Source organism: Cariama cristata, unplaced genomic scaffold, assembly GCF_000690535.1.
Source record: "Cariama cristata isolate BGI_N322 unplaced genomic scaffold, ASM69053v1 scaffold3163, whole genome shotgun sequence".
Classification (NCBI taxonomy): domain Eukaryota; kingdom Metazoa; phylum Chordata; class Aves; order Cariamiformes; family Cariamidae; genus Cariama; species Cariama cristata.
Window position 1 is genome coordinate 18,852 of NW_009608761.1, and position 16,710 is coordinate 35,561.

Here is a 16,710-nt window from a genome sequence, read left to right on the forward strand (position 1 = left end):
TCCTGATCAACAGTATCTACATTTAGCATCAGATAACATGAATTTGAACAATTTCCCACTAAAAAAAATTACCATATTTCTTCAAACTTAATAGCATCAGTGGGAGTTCTGTCACTTGAGAATGTCGTATGGGGTAACTTTCTACTCTTCTCTGAGCTGAGGTCTAAACATAATGACCACAACTTTGCTGTACATTTATAACACACTCCTTTCTTCTTTATTTGCCTGTGCATCTTTAGAATTAGGACAGGAACGATTAGAAAGCATATGTGACTAGTACAGCAGAATCCTAATCCTGAGAAAGGTTTATTGTTGCATAATGTAAAATATTTTTGACTCTAAATAAAAGTTATTTATGACAGAGGAAGTTTATTGGAAAATGAATCCTCTTTCACTGTTTTGTACATACACAGTCCATTCTCTTGACTCATTGTAATCCTTCCCTGTGTCCTGTAAGATTTTGTCCATTTTTTTTTTCCTTCTGGTTATTATTGAAGCTTACAGGTTAGTGGGGGGGGGGGGGGGGATAAACATTCACAAATACATTAAAAAGAGTTTTCAAATAACTGCTTTGCTTCCTTATAATCTGGCCATCATGTAATGGTGATGAGAAAGAGATTTCCTCAATCAGCATCTTGCTCTAAAATTACTCACCAGATCTTTTGTCCCCATTCAAAGTGTTCGGTAATTACCATTGTGAGGCAGGATGTTGGGCGTGATGTGCTATTTGCTTCACCAGTTTTAGTATCTACTGACTTTTATTTTATTTCCTTCTGAATATGACCTTTTATCTGGAAAACACTAAGCATATTTGTGTGTTTACATAAATAATAAGGAACCTACCTTGTTATCAGTATTTAAATCACTGCTGTTTTCTGAGGGAGTCATGGAATTATCATTGCTTCGAACAAGGTCGCTTTTCTAGATAAGCAAAGAAACCACAGAAAGTCAGCTAAGTCTTTCTGAGCTCAAGAGCCCACAGATGGTGAGGGGTGGGGATGTTGTGAGACAGCCAGAAAGGAAGCTCACTTAACATTTTGCGTCTAGATTCTGAGTTCTTTCTTTGATGTTTTGTAATCGCTTTGAGGCAAATAGCAAGTGTTCTCTGTTTTCATTATACTAAATACAGTTTTACCCCAGTGGTCTGTTAAGAAGACATTTTCTTCAGACTGTAGAATTGTTGAGAAAGATTAAAAAAGAAGCTGTCATCTCCAGAACATCTCCATCCTATCAGGTGAAGGTGATGGAGATGACTTTATTTCTTTCTCTGAGGTAAGAAGGGAACAAACATGTATGGTATCCTACTGTCTGCATGTACATATGTCTACTCATATATATTCAACCCCTCTTTTGGCATAGACAAACAGGCAACAGTTAAGAAAAAGAACAGTTCAGGATGACTGTCACAAAATCAGGTACATCCCAAACAGTTGCATTGCAGCTATTTAATTTTTATTTTTTTTTCTTGAGGTTTAAAAAAAAAAATATCAAAATTAGAAGGGAGATGAAAATACTTGTAACTAAGAATTGTAAATCAAAGTAGAGATTTGAGAAAGAGAGAATACATTTCCTGTTGTGACTTCCTTGCCTCAGACTTTGTGTCAGGTTACACATTACCTTGTTTACTTTCTGCCAGATGACAGTGGGTGTTGGATCCCCCGATATGGGAACATCCAGCCTCAGTTTGTTCCCAGCCACTACGACAATAGTGTCAGGGGATTGGCCCAGGCAGTCAAGGTGGATTTTGGGAGGTTCTATGACAAAGGCAGAGAAAACAGAAAATAAGTTTTAAATATAGTTTGAGTGTTCTATATGGAGGGAAAAAAAAAGATTCCTATTCATACATTAAATTAAAATGAAAAAATACTGTTTCCTTTGCTATTGAAAACATGTTTGCTTGCATATAAATGACTGCTGTTCTTACCTTCTCTTGGTACAAAATCAATCTTGACCTCTGGGGGAAAAAAAAGAGGGGGAGGGGGTAGGATAAATAGATCAGAAAACACAATTTACATAGCATCTGCACCCACAAAGTAGTTTTAAAACTATTCATCATTAAAACCTCATAAGGCATATATATCAACAGATTAATGCAATAAACTGGAAAACAGGCTCTGTAAAACAATGTGATTACGATAACACAAAATAGCAGGGAAAAGCAATGTGCCTATATTGAGGTATCAGGAAAGATTCTGTGTACTCTTTCCTGGTAGAACCATGATTAATGGCATCATTTTATCCTTCTGGAATTCCCATTACATATTCTAAGATAACTTACCCAAAAACTGAAGCTTGGCAGAAAGGTTATAAGCAAATCCTTGAGGGATGAAGGAATAATCAGCCTCGTCACCTGGTGTTACGTCCTCAATAGTTAGCTTATGGATTCTGGAAACATGAACAAACATATTCCACTCCCTTACCTTTCCTGTCCAGGGGAAACAGGGCTATCTCAAGAGACAAGGTGCAGGCTATAGGATACTAACAGACATTACTATTTCTTCTCCCATTGCCCTAACATCAAGTAAAAAAATCACCAGGGCTGAGACTGCTCTACTTTCAGTCTTGAAGTAAATCCATGTCAGCATTTTGTCTACGAATGGGTTTGTCTTGTCAATGTAGATGCACAGTCTAGTCCGAATAGAGGAGGCAGTTTCTCTGCTTTAGTCCAGTTCTTTACACTTACAAGGGCAGTTGTAACGCTGCTGAATAGTTTCATTTGATCAGATTGTGACTACAATAAATTCTGGAAAAACATGCTAAAAATTGATGCTCCATCCCTGTATTATTGTAAATTCAAAACAGAGTACAGAAAGGGAGTACCCAGGAAGACTTTACCTAACATGTAACGCTTATGTACCTTCTAAATCTTCTTGGTCTCCATTTCCAGTAGTAGTTAGACTGCTAAGAAACTTGAGCACAGAATTGCACAACTGCATGTGTTAATATAAACACTAGTTTTTCTGAACGGTTTTATACATATGGGGTATCTTAATATGTCTAAACACTACTGCTGATTTTAAAGTTATCAACAGCATGTTTTCTGGATTGTTTGAATACCAAGAAAACATGAAATCCTAACAAAAACTGAGAATAAATTCTGCTGATATATCACTGATGCCAAAACTTACATGCGAAATGTACCAACATAGAAAGACTGCATGCATACAAAAGCAAGTCTGTGACTGTATGTTGATTGCATATGAGAAGGTTTTCAACTTTTTTCCTTTTAGCTGGAGCCAGGACAAAGCTTTGTTTTAAATTCCTACCCCCAAGATAATAGGTCCTGTGGATTGTAATGCAATGCCCAACCCTGTACCTGCTTTCTGAAACAAGACTAACCTGCCAATGTGGGAGATCTTTATCCTTTCATCTGGGACAACCTCCTCTCCATTTTTCAACCAGATTCCTTTCACATTTTCATCGGAAACTTCACACTTGAAGACTGCCTGGTCGCGTGCCTTCACTGTCAGGTCCGCAATGCTCTGATAAACTTCCAGCTTTTTCTCTGATATTGTGAGAATAATCAATACACACATCAACAAATCAGATAGCCCTAGTGAGTAAACAGTTGATGTGGATTTACTGAGTAGAAAAGGCTAGGGCTGAGCAAACTGTTTGTGGAAGGGTGAAATATGAAGGGAAATCCACAGCATGTGGGGCTTTAACAGGACTGATAGCTAAGCATCTGTTATTATCAGAGTATCTGTTACATCCGGCACACAGGTCTGAGTTCTCCTTGAGGCCTTTATTATCAAACCTTATGCCCCTTATTAAGTCTTCTTTTTTTCCCTGGCATGAGGATTGTGCCACCTCTATGCGCTATCCTGGAGAAGGTTACCTTCAGCCTGCTTTCGTTTTTCAGCTTCTCTGGTTCTGTAATGTTACCTCTGCCTACCTTGTACAATCAGTTCAGCGACTGATACCCCACCATTGGTCTTCACGGTGTAGTGTCCACTATCCTCCTTGGTTGACTCATTAATAATCAGATACTGCTTTTTTCCATCTTTCTTGAATCGATACTTGAATGTTTCTTCTCGTGTCAGCTCAATTCCATCCTTTTCCCTGCAATGCCAAATAGTGTTGAGTCATTTTTCTATGGTTGGAAGAGGAGCGTAAGAGTCAGCTCAGTGTTACTAGAGATTGGAAGACACGAGATAAATCCAATCTTTGTAGCATTTCAAGTTAGCAAAAAAGAGAACATTGACCAAATGTTAGTGGAACCAGAACTAGAATGCTTCTAGCTTGACCATTAATTTTCACCAGGTATTTGGCTCCTGGTTCAACAGAGTTCACTCACAAGGAATTACTTGATTGTTACTATTTATGTGCTATAGATAAACATGGAAGTATGTTAAATGCTGTAGAAGATACAGGGATGAAGACGCACTTGACCAGCAGGGAATTTACTGTCTTAAGAGCTGCCATTAGGTAAATGGGACTTGCTGGGAAATGATTTAGAAGTCTTAATTTTCCTGATGTGAATTATAACTGTTATAAATTAATGGTTTGTGGGCATCAGTAAAAGAAGAAAATTTTAGGATGTATTTAAATGAAGATATATTTTGGATTTTGTAGCCCTTTCCATTCAAGGTTGCCACAGTATATTTAAGACATTACTAAATTAAGCTTCACCATCTAGCCTGGGAGGAAATTTAATTATTGTAATTTCCAATCGTCATGAAGGCAAACAAGCAGAGAGGATTCATGCTGTTTAGTCAAGGTCACACAAAAATACATAAGATGTTTTAAAGATTTCCTGTTCCTAATCCTAAATAATACAAACAGGCTACAAGACAATAACTTGTAATTTCTTCAACTTACTCCTTTTGTAGCATTTTACACTTTTCATTATTATTTGGATATATATTGTGTTAATTGAATACTGCTGCAGTTTGTAAATTGAAAAGTTTCTCTTTGATACCTAATCATGTGGAAAAAGAAATAGAAAGGATGTCATGCTTTTAATAGAGTAAGAATTTTCTTTCTATCTTGTGTTATTTCCCTTATTTGGTACCAGTGACTATTCAGCTTAACAAATGAGCTTATAGGATAGCAAACTGAAATGCTACTTAGGGACTCATTGAAATACTATAGCTCTAATTTTTAAGTAGATGTATGCCAGAAAACCTTTTGCCTCTGTTAGTCTGCTGAAGTAAATCACAAGATCAAAACTTTAAGCAGAGACAGGGATCCTACAACTTGTGACTTAGATGTACCTGCTGCAACTGCATTTCAAAATACTTACAGGTTACTCCCTCCTAACTGTTCTTTACAGCACAGCTTATTGGAACTTATAGTTGGTTTAGAAAAACACTGGCCTCCCTTCGAGATCACAGAACTACAAGACTAGTAAGGGAGGAAACAGAGGATGCCTGTAACAACCACATGAAACACAGCGCTTCATGTTATGTCAGGATAATTGTTTCCTCTGAGGCCGCGTGCAAGATGCCCTCCTGAGGAGGCTGATATTGTCATTTGTGCAGGTTAATTCTGGAACAAGTGCTACATTGTAATGTGTAGACCTTCGCTGAGCTGCTGAGAATGGGCTGTAATCCATGTGTTCAACATGCTGCTGTGGCAAAACCAGGCGTATGCATGGTGGCTACTGTCCTAAAGCTGAACTTTTAAATTTATTTTTTGGTGATATATTTTGACATGTGACTCATCAAAGATATCTGAATTTTCTATTCAGCCATTGGTAAGAAAGAGATCCCTTGAAACCTTGTCTTAAATAATGAGAATAGACTATTTGCGATGACTACTGTCTCAAATCCCTGGGAAGGGAATAGTATATTTAACTTGCGTTTGTTTCGCTGACTAGCAGATTGCTGATGCTGTGTAGGAGTAGAATGTTTGCAGAGGGGTGCACTGACAAATAATGGAGTGATAAAACTGTAAACCTCAAAAAAGAACTCCTAGGTATCATTTGGTTTAAAATAATACACTGCTGCAGTGAAAAGTGAAAAACCTCATATAAGGTAATATGACAGGCCTTTCTTTGCTAACTAGAGTAATAAAGTAGAAGAATCAGTTGATATTAAAGTGTAAGTGGAGGATTTTATAGAACCATAGAAGTGTGGGTTTAAAGACCACTGTAGGTCATCTAGTCCAGCCTCATACTTGAAGCAGAACTAGTGCAATAATAGGTAGGTCAGCCATGGTTTAGTCTATCCAAGTTCTGAACATCTGCAAAATCAAATATCTATTCTCAACTTTGCCACTCAGTGCTCCTTTTCTCTGTCTGGAATTGTTTTCCCATTTTCTATTCAGATTCTAAGGATAAATTGGTTAATGTCTTCTGAGATACCACTGATGTAGGTACTATGTGATAATGGGGACACACAGATTTATTGTTACTATTACATTACTGTAGTTTGTTTTCATTTGGAGCTGTTAAGATGATACATCCAGCATTCAGAGATGGAAAAATCAGGTCCAAAATATGTATTTTACTACATGTTTTTCTTCAAGAATTATATTATTACGAAGACCATCTGAAGTTTAGAAATAACTATTCCATACTGCATAATAATAATGTGAGACCTTTCCGGGTGATCAAGAGAACATTCTTTCCTGATTAGTATGAAGAGATCCACATAATTAATTCTCCAAGCCCTAGTCTGAAGGCCATGCCTAAGAGGCTGTAAGCCTTATTTTTGTCTTGTGCAAGTCACATAATTGCTTTTGTTCATGTGCTTGTGACTTCATATCCCGGGTTTAAGGGGTTGAAGAGTGATAACAGGTGCCCTGAGTTAGTGCCTGTTACTTGGCTTAAACTGTTGCGCATTTCCCTAATGAGCCATAAAATGGGAACTCTTTCTCCACACTGTTTCATGTTTTCCACAGACACTTCTCTCCATTGTCCAAAATGCTCCCTTTGTTGCCAAAGAGCATTGACTGAGTCTCGCATAATAAAACCAGCAAAATACAGTGTAAATGTCTAACTGCTCCGTTTTCTGTTGCTATGATTTGAAGAGTTTCACTGACCACTTGCTGCATTTCAGGCTGAGACAGCTGCCGGTTTGCCCTTGTCACACCAAATGCCCGTCCCACAGATACCAGCTCTGCGAGATGTATGGGAGTTGTTCAAAGGCATAGGATCAAAGGGTGGCAGCTGCACTGTGCTCTGAGAGGGACAGATCTGGTTGTCCCCATCTCTTGTGACCAGGCATCTGTAAGCAGTTCCTGAACAATAGCATATATGTGCCTGTGCACGTGGCTTTAATAGTGTACTGCATACGCTGTACTAGCTCTTGGGCTCTATTTAAATTCTCAGCTCCTTCCTTTGGGAAAGCAGATGAATGGTTGGCACTTTCCAGGAATGTAATGGGCATTGTGGGAACAGTTGATAACCATGTGCCTGAAGCTGTTAACAAGCACAAGAGAATTTCATCTGGTAGAGAAATGAAGTGAGAATAGTGTGTGTAAGACCTGGTATGTGAACACTGCCTGCGGTGCCTGCCCAGGCAGCGTGAACCTTCCAACTTCCGCTCAGCTGGAATGCCCAACGAAACAGACTCTATGGTCTAAATGTTTGTCATCTTAATCCTGCTCACTGCATATGCATAATGACTGGCTTTGAAGGATCACCACAACAAATATGTTAAAATAAGTCAATGACCTTCCCTCTCTGTCTCAAGAGACACTAACTTTTTACCTAAGAAGACATACTTTAAAAAAAACCAAAGCAAACAAAAAACCCAAGCAAACAAAAAGCCCCAAAACCTCATTGCAGTTGAGAAGACCAGAAGATTCCATAGAGTACAGCAAACTCATCACTATACAGATCTGATTAGTCTGGGCAATAGTTAGACGTTACTGTCAACTGTTTAGAAAACTTTAAAGCTAACAGCTTGGTACAGTCAGTAGCATCTTGTAAACACTGAACAAGGAATTCTAGAGACACTATAAAACATCTATACTTAATTTGTTTTCTGGCATGTTCTGGCCTCAGTTCCTCCTCAACGTTTGACATATAGGAGGAAGATCAATCTTTTCCTGAAAACAATTACATAGGATGCCACCTTTTTCCTTTATATTCCACAACTCTTGTCCACAAACACTGGTCCTAGAATGTCCCATAGAGGGATATGTTGCTTGGTTCTTTTTTTCTCCTCTTCTATTCCCTTACCATTTCACAGTAGCTCCTTCCTCAGACACTTCACACTCAAACTCCACTCTCTCTCCAACCATCACCATCTGGTCCTCTAGTGGGTGAGTGATGAGGATTGGAGGTTCTGGAAGTGAAGAGACTTTTATTAAAACAATATTCTGAAAGACTGAAGACCAGAGGTAGATTTCACCACTCTGCACTCCACAGGAAGAACCCCTGGCCAAATACATGGTGATGCTCTCTGTGTTGGAACTTAAAATTTACTATGCCAGATCCCATTATCAGTATTATCAAATTACCTTTCGGTTTTTGCTTCATGAGACACAATACAAAGACAAGGTTAATCGGTTTTCATATATATTCTGAAATTCTGAACTGTAGGCATTAGTTTTCTGTACTTCTTGATCTGCTTGTAGAGCTTGAGGCACATGTTTATCTTGAGTGGAATCAAATTTTTTAAAGCAAGTTTCTAGCCCTATTGTTGGGAAGATGTAAATGACTTTCCAAATGAAAATTAATGGTAATTATCAATTTGCTGTTTTCCTGTGCTTTCTTAGTTGCAGCTATAGGGAAAGTTTTCCTTCATTTAACTGGAAGAAAAATATCTTCTTCAATAGATGTCAGAATTTGTTCATAAGTTTGAGAATTTTCTTTCCTGCAAGATCAGTTAATCTGAGAGTAGACAAGGTGATGTTAAATTCAATGCTAAATGTTAGGGGAGATCTCTTTCCTTTTGCTGCCATTGCTCACCTTTTACAAATAATTCTGTGAAGCTCTTCTCCTCCCCTACCACACATTCATAGGCTGCATCATCGGCCAGAGAGCAATGGTTTATGGTCAGTATTCTCTTATTCCCAACAGCCTCAAAAATATATCTGAAAAGAGAATCTAAATGTAATTATCAGACAGTAACTCCTTTGGACCCAGTCATTGTCTTCCCCTGACTGGTAGAGAAAAAGATTCCTTCTTTTTTCTGACATCAGTGGCTAGGTTTGTTAAGACTCAAGCCCTTTATCCCTGTCCTGGTAGAACAGGGGACAGCAGAAGTGTTTGACAAACTAGCACAGGAAATAATGTAGAAATCTTCATACAACTGAGACATACAAACTCCTGTGAATGGTGCTGGATGCTTTTCTAACATCTAACCATACAACAAACCTGACTACCGTTAAAAATGCTTTGTCACGGCTTCAGCACAGAATTACTGGAAATTGGTTTTACAAACAAGCTACACTGAAGTATATCCTGTATTACGAGAGAGTAATTTTGAACCCTGGATATACATATAAAGATCAGAATATAATCTGAGGACTTACTTGCTAAGTAAGTAGATGTGAGCATCCAGTTCCACATGTAGATGTATAGAGCAGAGGGAAGAAAAAAGAAAAAGTCATGAGAACAACAAACTGGTCCTGAACCAAAGCACTATGTAGATTCTCAGCTCCAATTTCTCCCTATTTTATTCCTTTCTTTCTAAGAAAAGCTAGTTTCCCCACTTTGTCCAAGCTGTAGCTCATTCCTTTTTGGATTTCCCATGTTTCTAGTTTACCTGCCGCTCACTTGGATTTCCTGACCATTCTTCCGCCATTTCACATCAGCATCTGGATTGGCAACTTCAACTGTTAATTTAATCTTTTGCCCTTTGTCCACTTGGTAAGCTGGATCCAGTTTCTTGAGGAATGCTATGATGAAGAATGATTTAAGAAAAAAAATCTTAATTTTTATACTTTTTTTTTTTTTTTACTTTCTCTGTTGGGAAAGTAAATCTTTATTCCCTTCCCTGTTGTTTACCATCATCTTAAACCTTCCCCACTTTCTGCATCTCTGTTTGCATTTTTACCATTTCTGTTCTTCATCCTGTTCTGTTTACTGTTTTTCCTTAAGATAGGATGAACAGCATGAGATATAAACTAAAATAAGCAAAGTAGAATATTCTAAATCAGATGTGAATATGTACTTCAACACATCCTAAACAGAGTTGCCCATGTAGGAAAACGGCACTGATCTTCTCAGTACTGATGAATGGCAGTTTGCTCTTTCTATTTCAGACTTTTAAAACAAATTAGTTAAAATTAGGTAATTAATACTTCACCTGACTAGAAAAGGCTGAAGAATTACCAATGTATCATCCCAATGTAAATTAGGTTCTTTAAATGTGTCACTGATGCCTGACATACTCACCAGTTTTGGGGGTGAGGGGTGGTGTTGTTTTATGTTTAGGGAAACATAAGAGGCAGAGCAGAAGAAACTAGTAACATGAGCAGGTTCAGAATATCCAGAATTTCAGAGCAAGGTAGCTCAGAGCTTTGGGCATAGCTTTAATCTTTGGTAATCAGCATTTTGCTTGTAAAGACTGTGTAACAACTGGAATAGGAAACTCCTATTTCTCATGCTCGTGTATCTGGCTGCTGTCCAGCTCATGTTAATATTTGTAGCACTCCCAAAGAAGAAGGTAGGAACACATATATTTGGAATAAATACAGCTCGCCAACCTGTACTTTTTTTCTCTTCCTTCTTTATGCGTTTGAGGCGTTTCAGCATCCCACGCAAATCTGTGATACCATACTGAAAAGCAATTTTCTCGTATTCAGAAGGAGGAGCTTTCCTCAGAATTTCCCAGACATCAACATCAGATTGTGGTTCAGATTTTGCTTCAGCTCTGCAGAAAGAGAGTATCTGAATGCCACTATTGAGAGGATTTAAAAACAGCCATAGGCTTGGCAAGCTATGTATTGGCTTGATGAAACCACTCCTTAATAAAAAAAATTAGCAGTCTAACTTTTTACTATATTATTACCTAAAATAATTAAATAAGACTGGTTACTGGTTTTACTTATATAAATATATAGTGATTAAAATCCAATTGCTCTCCTGAAGAATTTACTTTCTAATAGCCAAAGCAAATAAATATTAACTTCCCTTCCACGATGAGTAATGGAAACACAAGGAGACTTATTTTCCTGTCGTAGTCATACACAAAACATGTGGCAAAGCAAGGAACTGAACTGATACCCAGAGAACGCCTTAGAAACAAGGCAGTTGCTTTATGTTAATAAACAACAAGTACTTTTCTACTCAGGACATTTTTTTCTCTTCACTAAAATGAATCACAGATTATTAAAACATTTATCGTCTATTGTAAAGACAATTGTTGGCTATAGTAAGCTATAAAACAAAGACACAAAGACTGGTGAGTAGTGGCAAACAAGACAATATTTACAATGGACTACTTATTTTATAGTTTAACTGAAGAACTAGTCATTATGGAAGAATTAATGTTTGGTTTAGCAAAACCAAGTGAAAATTTGATTGTCTGGCTTTGGGAAAGGCATTCTTTTTCTGTCATATTTTTTATTTCAAAGATCATAAATAGAAAAAGAAATTGGTGTAACCTTACCGATTTACCGAGCGCAAGAAGCTGCTGTACTCCAGAATGATGCAGAGAACCGTTTGGAAAAACATGCAGCATCCCGATGGGCAAGAAAGAGGGCATCAAGAGGGCATCATGTGTTAATACAAAAGAGCCATGAATGTCATCTTCACCTTTAGCAAATCATGCCTGTGCTTCAGCAGCAGGAGATGAAGGAGCTCATGCAAAATTTCTGAAATAGGCTTAAGAAAAATGCTGTTCCCTCTTGAAACTGGACTCACTCCCACACTTTGTACAGTTCCACTCTGCAATTTATATTATAAGTGTAAGCACTTCTGCTTATTCCTAATTATGGCTGATGGCCTTACAGGGAAACAGAGAACTCTACTTCGCCCTGTCGTCATGGAGTTGTTGCCTGTCATAATTTGCATTTTGGTAAACAGAGAAAGGATGAAAGAAGTAACATTTTCTTAAAAATTTCTTCAGGAAAAGGAACTTCCTGTGGCTGTTGTTTCTGATATCATCAGGACCAAGCAGATTCCAGTGCAGCAGAACACACCCTTACAATGAAGCCGTGTTCAGTGGTAAACCCCAACAAGAAGACAAGTTATACATCAGGTAGTGCAGAGAAAAGTGGAAGATTATTGGGCATATTTCCATTTTTTTCAGGAAAAGAACAGTCCCTTTAGTCTGTGAGAAATTTTATTACTTAAAAAAGCATGACTGTGGTCAGTCTAGACAGCAGGTATAACCAAACACTTCTGGTATTCCTTTTATTGCCCAAAAAGGGCTTGCTTGTAACAAAAGCGCTATGTTGATTAAAGTACTGCAGTCCAGGTTTGGGCTTTCCAGCACCCTTGTAGTTCTTGAACAGAAAGGAAGCAAGAGAAGAGGATTTCAGCTCAGTGAGTTTGAGCTGAAATATGGCATGCCATATCTTATATCTGTGGAGTGGTTTAGCACTTACTAAGCCCTCACTAGCACTCATTGAATTGATAGGTGTATCTGAAGTTTGGATACCTTACGATAAGTGCAGCCTACTGGTCATTTGCTTTGTCATAACAGTGCATCGACATCACCTACAAATTTAATCAGGATTCCTCTTCTCTATATATCTATCATTTTGTTTGGGGCAGCTACAAATGGTTTGTAGTTTTGCCTAGCAGAAGGCAGGATAATAGAACTGATTTGCCAAATAGACCAAGATTTTTTTTTTTCTTTTTGTTTAACATAATCATTTCTTGGGCTAGTTGCCCTGATCATATCAAGAAGCAACTTTAAAATATTTCTAAATATATGTACATTGGAATAGATATCTAAGTCCATAAAACTAGGAATATATAATATTTCTAATACATGCTGAGTTCTTTGTACTAGTACAATTAACGTTCTGCAGTGCAAACTGTATCTCAAAAGGAAATATAAAATCATAGGAAATAAGAAACACTTAAGGGATTCAAATGTTATTATTTTCCCTCAGGCATTATAGAAATACTGGTGGTCTCTCTGTCTGTCTGCCTACTTATATGCTCATCTGTATACACTCCTTTACCTGAAAATTTGCAGGTGGGATTAGTCATGGAGTTTTAAAAAATACTTTGTGTGAGTTTTTTTTAAATAGATCGTGAGAAAAATCTTCCAATTGGGAAGCAATTCCACAGTCTAGTATATCTCACTATTGAGAAGACTTCCTTAATTTTTCTTTAGCTTTTCCATTATTCAGTGTCATCCCATTGTTATATCTGGCAATACTGTTTTGGGGTATGCAAGCTGAAATGCAAGAAACTAAATCATAAGCAAGAGTATGATTTCTTCCTTGGAAATATTAATATTTTCTAATTACAGGGAAAGGCTTGTAAGTTGCATGTAAAATGGTACTAAAAGCTAGAAGTTGTAATTTGTATAGTGTTTAATGGAGTTCTGAAAAAGAAAAGAAAAAATGTCTCTGCCTCTGAGCAAAGGTTTCCCCATCCTAGTACTCTTTTCCACCATTTTGTGTTTGTCAAAACATTCTCTTTGATCCCATAAAGACACGGAGTTTGCACAGTTAGGCTGTACTCTTCCACCACCAACAGGAACTAAGGTGTGTTTGAAAAGTAATATTGCACTTGGACTCCTGAAGTTTCTCCCACCCTTACGTTACTCTCCCTGATGTTGAGGATCCTTATTCAGAGTAATCACCTCATAGGTTAACTATGCACTTGGGGGCATTAAGATGCAGCTTAGTGAACCTGCTGTAAATGGAATATGCAGCTGATATGTTTTAAACATATGTGGAGGGGTTAAAAATAGTTTTGTACATCCCAGAGATGGTTCCTTCCTATCCCATTACTGTCAACTGATTGGACCCTGTCAGCTGTCACCTCCTTCAAGGTCTCTGCTCACTATCCCATTTAATAGCTCTGTGACAGCTGTTCCCTTCCTCTTCCCAATGACCTCTCCTTGGCCCATGACATCTGTATGTCAACACCAGTTAATTAAATTACAGCAATAGGAGATACAGTATTAAACGAAGTGCTCTCTATTATAGTGGGAATGTTCATTACCTCTGGATTGAGCACACTTGTAAATTAGGTGGGACAAAGCAGAAGTGGTAAAAGAATAATCTTCAATTCTATTTGAGTCTGCATAGCTCTTCAGAGTTCCTCACCATAGGTCCCTTTTTCTGTTCTATTTTAATGAAGAATACTTTCATTCCATGATGAGTTTTTATGCCTATCAGTTCTCATTCATATAGGTGTGGCCTTCAATCTGTGGCATGCAAAGCCTGAAGGATCCACAAATTACTTCTAAAGTGGCTGTGAAAAATGACGAAGAGCAGTGAATTTACTAATGCTTAAGCAGTATGCTTAAATTCACTAAACAGAGATTTGTAAGCCAAGAAAGGTCAAAACCAGTGATAAAATGCAGTGAAATTTATACGCTTCTTTTAATGAATTATATTTCTAGTCCAATAAATAATGAATAATTAAATCCACAAATGGAACATTTCTAGGAATACTGGAGATTTTTGCTACTTTTTAGAATTCTATCACTGCTCAAAACTAATTATGGAAGCAGAAGGGAAAGGCGTTAGGAGAGGGACTCATAGTAGTTAGCACTTCATTCCAGCTGGAGTCACTGTATGAAATTATGCAAATATTTTCATGTTGGTCTCCATTTATTTTAAAACTTTAAAAAGAGATCAACAATTCTTTTTTGCCTTATATTTTCTGTAGAAATTAGAATGTGTGTACAAATACTCTATTTCAGCTCTCAAACCTGCACAGTTTTGATTACTGCCGTTTTTCAGAAAGCATATTTTCCCTACTTTAGAATTACAAAAAAATTCTAACGCACTCTTTGTTTTGGACTTCTCTGGGGTTCATGATGAGACAAGAAACTTTGATGTCAATGTCAGCTGTAGAAAGTTTGATAGGTGTACTTTCTGTCTCACCTAGCTGGCCCCCTTGAGAGTTCTGGTTGTAGTGTTACTGCCAAGCCAGAATTCACTTCTAGTTGCATACATTGCATATTGCATAATATGGGGCTTTGTATACCTATGTGACCCTGTTTGCCTGACTGAAATTTGGGTCAGTTAACCTGAGTGAAACATGAGCCTGTTGTGGCTTTATTGCTTTCCGTAACCAAGCTACTTCAGATGTCTACCTGATCCCATACTTTTTGTGAAGATAAAAAACTTTTTATAAATAGTGATACCAAAGCCTGAGCAGCGACTGAACACAAATTCACGACAACATTCACCCAAGCAGCTGATTGTGAAAACTTAAACTGAATAAATTTAGATCTGCAAAACATGAGTCTAGACATAAGTGCTGATACTGACTTCAGGAGCTGGAAAAAGAGTGAGCGGCCAGGGGCAGAGAACAGAAAGAAGCATGTCTGGAGTAATGGGATGATAATGAGCAACGGAAACTTTACTTGGAATAAAGATAAATGTTTTGTAACAGAGAAGCCTGTACACTTATTACATAAGTGACTTCAGTAATATATTCACTTAATATGTTTAAGGATGGATGGAACAAAACTTCAGCGCATATTTGACAGGCACTAGCAGGCATGTTATGCAAATGATTTTTCTGATTCTAATTTCTGTGACAATAGGAAATTAAACGAGCAGGCTATTGAGAAAATCTGGAAATTCAAGGACAATTTAAAACTGCTTATAAAAGAAAGTGATGGTGAAAACCAAAGGACATGCAGAGAAATACATTGATTTCTATTGAATGGTCCACCCTTAACTTCTAATTGCTTAAAAACATTTCTGTCTCGGAAGTTGGCGGCTCATAATTTTCTTTCATACTACCACATTTTTGTGACTCTCTACATGTAAGAAAGATAAAGATGCATGCATTATTTCAAACCAAATGGTTCTTATATTCAGTCTGACCCATGCATGTATAATGAAATGAAATAGAAATCTTACTCTCTGTTGGCAACAGTGGAATCCAAAATGTCCAGATTAAGATGGTGGTAAAGAGAAAAACATAAGTAGACAGGTTATGAAAATGGATGTGGCAAGGAAGGATGAGAATAGGAGAGGAAATTCCACCAAAAAACATGAAAGGAAAAGCAAGAAATAAGAATTTGAATCAGCAGAGTAAAAAATATTTATGTAATATTTACACAACATAATTTCTTTCATTATAAATAGCTATATAATATATAGTTGCATGGTGTAATAGTTACATTTAGATATCTAATGAAAAGGCTTGTCCTCCCAGCTCTCTGATGCCAAGTATTGTGAAAACTTAGGACAGAAAATTCCTATTAAGGCAGCATTATATTGTAAATTGTAGTTGTGTTTTGTTTTTTGTTTTTTTTTAATGAAAACTGCTGGTGGAAGCATATAATTACCCTAGTCCCAGCCTTTTCTGTCTTGGGAAAGATCAAATTTTTTTCTTTTTTATTTTTTCTCCATTATAAACCTAGCAGAAATGCAGCAAATACTGAGTATTTGGGGAATTTCTGATAATTATCTGCCATAGTTTTTCTACTTAGAACTGCTTTAGAAAAACTACAAGGATTCCGAATTTATGAAACTATCAGTTATTCTAGTTTTAGTGTTTTCAGAATTGTTCAACAGAAGCTGGCTACTTTATTTCTCTAAGTCTATGGGTTTTTACTCACCTCTTTTTCAGTAGGGCACTAAAATTAAACTCTCCGCCTTCTTCATGTCCTTCAGTACTGTATAGTAACAGAAAACTGTAATTAGTTTCAGCAGGAA

General features: G+C 37.2%; 1 protein-coding gene across 1 annotated transcript in view; it reads right to left on the reverse strand.

Annotated features, from left to right (window-relative positions):
- MYBPC3 (myosin binding protein C, cardiac) overlaps positions 1 to 16,710 on the reverse strand; it is a 52,218-nt gene that overhangs the window by 15,948 nt on the left and 19,560 nt on the right. Inside the window, exons 9-22 of the mRNA XM_009697247.1 lie at positions 16,614 to 16,670; positions 15,910 to 15,912; positions 11,511 to 11,534; positions 10,606 to 10,772; positions 9,663 to 9,795; positions 9,430 to 9,432; positions 8,864 to 8,988; positions 8,132 to 8,237; positions 3,896 to 4,062; positions 3,340 to 3,505; positions 2,279 to 2,385; positions 1,925 to 1,954; positions 1,618 to 1,754; positions 844 to 921 (exon numbers count right to left, since the gene is read on the reverse strand). Of these exons, the coding sequence (XP_009695549.1) occupies positions 844 to 921; positions 1,618 to 1,754; positions 1,925 to 1,954; positions 2,279 to 2,385; positions 3,340 to 3,505; positions 3,896 to 4,062; positions 8,132 to 8,237; positions 8,864 to 8,988; positions 9,430 to 9,432; positions 9,663 to 9,795; positions 10,606 to 10,772; positions 11,511 to 11,534; positions 15,910 to 15,912; positions 16,614 to 16,670 (1,303 nt within the window). The remainder of the gene's footprint in view (positions 1 to 843; positions 922 to 1,617; positions 1,755 to 1,924; positions 1,955 to 2,278; positions 2,386 to 3,339; positions 3,506 to 3,895; positions 4,063 to 8,131; positions 8,238 to 8,863; positions 8,989 to 9,429; positions 9,433 to 9,662; positions 9,796 to 10,605; positions 10,773 to 11,510; positions 11,535 to 15,909; positions 15,913 to 16,613; positions 16,671 to 16,710) is intronic.